Below are 5000 nucleotides of genomic sequence, written 5' to 3'. Positions count from 1 at the left end.
GGCAGTAACTGGAAAAGAAACATTTTGAGTGCCAAAAAAAGTTTGTTTTTGTTTTTTTCTAAAGTTTTTTTTTGTTATTCAGTGCTTCAACAGCGTCCTCACGGAGAGCTGATATGTTTCTCATAAGATGTGTACTTAATTTCTTCCAAAATGAGATCAAATAAAAATAAAAATGCTTAAAAAATAAAATATCACCCAAATAAAATAAGTTTGACCGACACCGACTGAAGACTTTCCAATGTCGGACACGCTTCTTCAGCTCTGTAAGACACAAACACAATCAATGATTAAATGAGCCTTTTAAATATCAAGTATAAAAAGACAGAACATACGTACATAAATAAATATATGTAGGAATATCTTACATAAAGCCTTGTAAAAATGCTGACATAAGACAGTGAGTTTAAATTGAGGAAAAGTCCAGAACATTTTTTATAATTGTTTTTTTGCATTTTTACAGAAGTTGGTGCAATATAGAACACGAGCCTTGGCATTATTCTAACTACAATGCATGGAGAAGAAAACATGTCTTAAATACTTGTAAACTTCTATTCATGTAATAAAAAGCCATTTCTAATTCATGACATTTGGCAGAGGGCGTGTCACTTTAATCAAAATATTGCAAGATCTATTAAAAAACTACTAACACGAGCAAATTAATATTTAATGTGCAAGTTTTATTACCGTTCTAAGCAGCATGCTACTACATTACAAGATATTAAAAACAAAGCTATGCATATTTATGCACCTAGCAGTGAGTCAACATGCAAATTAGAAAGCTAAGATGATCACAAACCATTAAGAGCTGAAGGCAACATGCACAAAGAAATGAAATCAAAGAACTAAAAAGAACATTTAGTGCAGTGACATGAAGGTCAGTTTAATGCTTTAAACCCTGCAGGAACATTCACACTCAACACATTTTGATAATTATGAGGCTGTAAAGTTATGATTATATTTCTTTATTAGCTCACAAACTAACAACATGCATTCTGCAAAGAGCATGCACATTAATACTAAAATAGTTTATACATAATATGCAAATTTCAAGGCTGTAAATGATGATTATCCAACATGCATGCTGAAGGGAACATGCACATAAATACTAAAAAAATAATAATATAATAAATACATACGAACAAGGGAAGTTTAGCGTGTTCCATAGTGACATTACATGCAAATTAGGAAGTTTTGCATTTGTGGAGAACATGTAAACACTAAAGGCTGCACATTAATTGAAAAACAACAACAATAATATAAAAAGAGAAGGCTGGAGATGAAGACTAAAAATACAAGTTTAAAGTTCTTCCGTCTGACGTAAGATGCAAATGAGGTGGTTGCCATGCAAGGATTAGTCATTCAAATATCAAAATACACTGGAAATTCAACTTTAAGACATGCCATGCAAACTGAAAGGTTGTTATTCCGAATTATAAACAAGCTGCAACAATATGCATCTGCAAGTCAAGTACATGTTGATAGTGTGCACTCAAACGTGCAAGTTCAACGCTCTGCACGGCGACGTAACATGCTGCAAGGTTATTATCCTGAAGTACACTAAACAACATGCACAATGACACATTCAAAAGCTCAGACTGCAGCAGTGTGGACATTAAAACGTGCAAACATTAAAGCATGTTGGTTTGTTTATGAAGCTTGATGTGGTTTCTGGTACTTTAGTGATTTTGTCCATTTCATTATACGGAAGAAGGTTTATTTTTAAAGGTCAAAAATAGATATTCACTTAGTATTACTTTCTTTAAAACATTTATTCAGCATTTTTTAACTGTACAAAGTTGTATGGTTGAAACCGATAATGATGCCAAAACAACAGAAATAGATGGTAAGTTCTCACATGCTTGTTTTGAAAATGTAATGTTGTTTATATATTTATTATATGCAATCTGTTGTTGTGTTCCCTAATTGGAGTGTACCGTATTTTCCGCACTATTAGCCGCACCTAAAAACCACAAATTTACTCAAAAGCTGACAGTGCGGCTTATAACCCGGTGCGCTTTATATATGGATTAATATTAAGATTCATTTTCATAAAGTTTCGGTCTCGCAACTACGGTAAACAGCCGCCATCTTTTTTCCCCGTAGAAGAGGAAGTGCTTCTTCTTCTACGCAAGCAACCGCCAAGGTAAGCACCCGCCCCCATAGAACAGGAAGCGCTTCTTCTTCTACTGTAAGCAACCACCCGCCCCCGTAGAAGAAGAAGAAGCGCGCGGATATTACGTTTCATTTCCTTTGTGTGTTTACATCTGTAAAGACCACAAAATGGCTCCTACTAAGCGACAGGTTTCCGGTTCATGAAAAGACGCAATCTCTCCATCCACACACGGACTACTATTTCACAGCAACTGCCTAAAGACGTTCAAGAAAAGCTGGCTACTTTCCGTGCATATTGTAAAAACAAGATAGCTGAAAAAAAGATCCGGCCAGAGAACATTATCAACATGGACGAGGTTCCACTGACTTTTGATATTCCTGTGAACCGCACTGTGGATACAACGGGAGCACGTACGGTGAATATTCGCACCACAGGGAATGAGAAGTCATCCTTCACTGTGGTTCTAGCTTGCCATGCTAATGGCCAGAAACTTCCACCCATGGTGATATTCAAAAGGAAGACCTTGCCAAAAGAGACCTTTCCAGCCGGCGTCATCATAAAAGCTAACTCGAAGGGATGGATGGATGAAGAAAAGATGAGCGAGTGGTTAAGGGAAGTTTAAGTTTACGCGAAGAGGCCGGGTGGCTTTTTTCACGCAGCTCCGTCCATGTTGATATACGACTCCATGCGCGCCCACATCACGCTGGTTTTTAATATATTATTAAAGTTTGACTGACCTATCTGACTGTTTTTGACATTCCTTTAGCGCAGTTAGATGCGGCTTATAACACGGGGCGGCTTATAGGTGGACAAAGTTTTGAAATATGCCGTTCATTGAAGGCGCGGCTTATAACCCAGGGCGCCTTATGGTGCGGAAAATACGGTACATAAATGAAGGTGGACCTGCTTTTAAGAACCCTTTGTAAACAATCTCATTTCATTGACAACAAAAAAAACAGTAAAAATAAACATTTTCTTGAGCAAAAAATAAACTAAAATTAAATAAAAATAGTTACATAGAAACTAGTAATTAATGAAAATGAGTAAAATTAAGTGTTATTAGTGGACCAGCAGCACACACAATCATGTACTGTATCCCTAATATATTGTTATTATTAACTGTATCCCTTGCAGATTGCATTGATACATATTGTTATATTGTTATTATTAACTGTATCCCATGCAGACTGTATGGATATATATTGTTATATTAATAACTGTGTCCCTTGCAGACTGCATTGATATATATCGTAGGAAGCAGAATATTAATAACAGAAGGAAAGAACCCTTTTGTGTGAATGAGTGTAAATGGGGGTGGAGGGAGGGTGCACTAATTGTAAGTGTATCTTGTGTTTGTTGATTTAATAATAAAAAAAAAAGCAAAAGGCATGTTCTCCGTGGTGAAATATGCTAATGATGCATATAATAATATCGTATTAGTCAACATTCTGCAAGTTAAAAGACTTTGTTTAGTTGTAGTTTGTGTCTTCCGCCCGCAGACAGATGTGCAGAGAAGCAACGCCCCCCCCCCCCCGCGTGCGCGCGCACAGACACGTACGCGCCCGAGGGCAGTGTCTGCTGACGTGTTACTACTACTCGTGCACGCGCCTTGTTTACAACTCACGTAGTGCGCGCGACCTAGGTGTTCAGTGACTGTGCGCGCGCCCTCCAATAGTGCACAAACAAGCGCGTGCATGGCAACTTTACTACTACTACTAGTGAAGGAGGACAACAACACGCCATTTTTTTTACACAACAACGCGGGGAGTTCGTGTTATAAAAGAGGTGGCAAAAATTAAAATTAAATAAAAAAAAAAAAAAAACTCACCGTCTCACGTTTGCCTTCCCGGGCTGCCGCTGCTCTTCCTGGGCGTGTGTTCAGCCGAGCGACCCCGGCTCGGACACGCGACTTCGGCCCCCGGGCTGTTGTGAGACCTTTTGCTTGTGTTGGAGGGCTCTGCGAAAAATGAAAAAACGGTCAAAAATAATTAAATAAAAATTAATAAAAAAGGGTGAAAAATGCTGAAAAAGAGGGGAGATAAAAGTGTCCCGGTGATAAGTACCGTGACAGGCGGGTCTCTTCCTGCACTGCTCCACCGGCACACAGGTGGTGGTCGCCGCCGCGACGCAGCTATGATTCCCGGTTAGATCCAGGCGGTTACTCCGCTTCGTCCGCGGCGGCCGAGAGTAGAAGCCGGGCAGGTCGCGACAGTCCAGCCGCTGCCAGTGGATCTCGTCGGTGTCCAGCGAGCTGTCCGCGGCGAAGTCGAAGCCCCACTTGGCGGCGGCGGCCTGCTCCATCTCCCGCATGTGTGCATTGTAATCCCGCTGCAGCTCGTTGTGGTCCACCGAGCCGAAGAGGTTCCGGCAGGCTGACGGCTTGGGGTGCTCCGGTACGCGCGGCTCGCCCCGCTCCAAGGTCGGGCTGCCGCTGGATAGTCGAACATCCGACATGTTTCCCCGCCTCCACCACCGACAAGACACGGGAAAACCACACAAAAAAAGCCGGGAGCGTCCAGTTTTTTGGTGGAAAAAAACAACAAACCGAACTATCCTTGCTGGGTAATATCCAAAAAATAAAAAAAATCGTCGTCTGGGGGTGGAAAAAACACTTTTATGCCATGCGAACGTCAACAACCGCAGGGGTCGCCTGAGCGTAACTTGCAGCCGCTTCTCGTCACTCTCGGTCGGCCACAAACAGACGAGACACCGCACGGAGGTCCTTCCCCGCAGCCAATATGGCGACTGAGTAAAAACACTTTGAAAGCTTGACAGAGAGTGCTAGAAGGGAGGGCGGGGTCATAGAATGATTGACAGACGGGCGCTGTTCAAATAGAAGGACGGACGCTCATTGGTTGAAGCATTATGTGTCCGCCCCTTTCTTAAG

The 5000-nt window shown here is 41.2% G+C and overlaps 1 protein-coding gene across 1 annotated transcript in view; it reads right to left on the bottom strand.

Annotated features, from left to right (window-relative positions):
• cdkn1bb (cyclin dependent kinase inhibitor 1Bb) overlaps positions 1-5000 on the bottom strand; it is an 8104-nt gene that overhangs the window by 1516 nt on the left and 1588 nt on the right. The window contains exons 1-3 of the mRNA XM_061969434.2: positions 4177-5000; positions 3942-4070; positions 1-261 (exon numbers count right to left, since the gene is read on the bottom strand). The exon at positions 1-261 is cut by the window's left edge and continues 1516 nt beyond it; the exon at positions 4177-5000 is cut by the window's right edge and continues 1588 nt beyond it. Of these exons, the coding sequence (XP_061825418.1) occupies positions 3946-4070; positions 4177-4567 (516 nt within the window). The 5' untranslated portion in view covers positions 4568-5000 and the 3' untranslated portion in view covers positions 1-261; positions 3942-3945. The remainder of the gene's footprint in view (positions 262-3941; positions 4071-4176) is intronic.

This window comes from Nerophis lumbriciformis, linkage group LG10 (genome assembly GCF_033978685.3).
Source record: "Nerophis lumbriciformis linkage group LG10, RoL_Nlum_v2.1, whole genome shotgun sequence".
In the NCBI taxonomy this organism is placed as follows: Eukaryota; Metazoa; Chordata; class Actinopteri; order Syngnathiformes; family Syngnathidae; genus Nerophis; species Nerophis lumbriciformis.
This window is presented reverse-complemented; position numbering and strand designations above follow the sequence as displayed.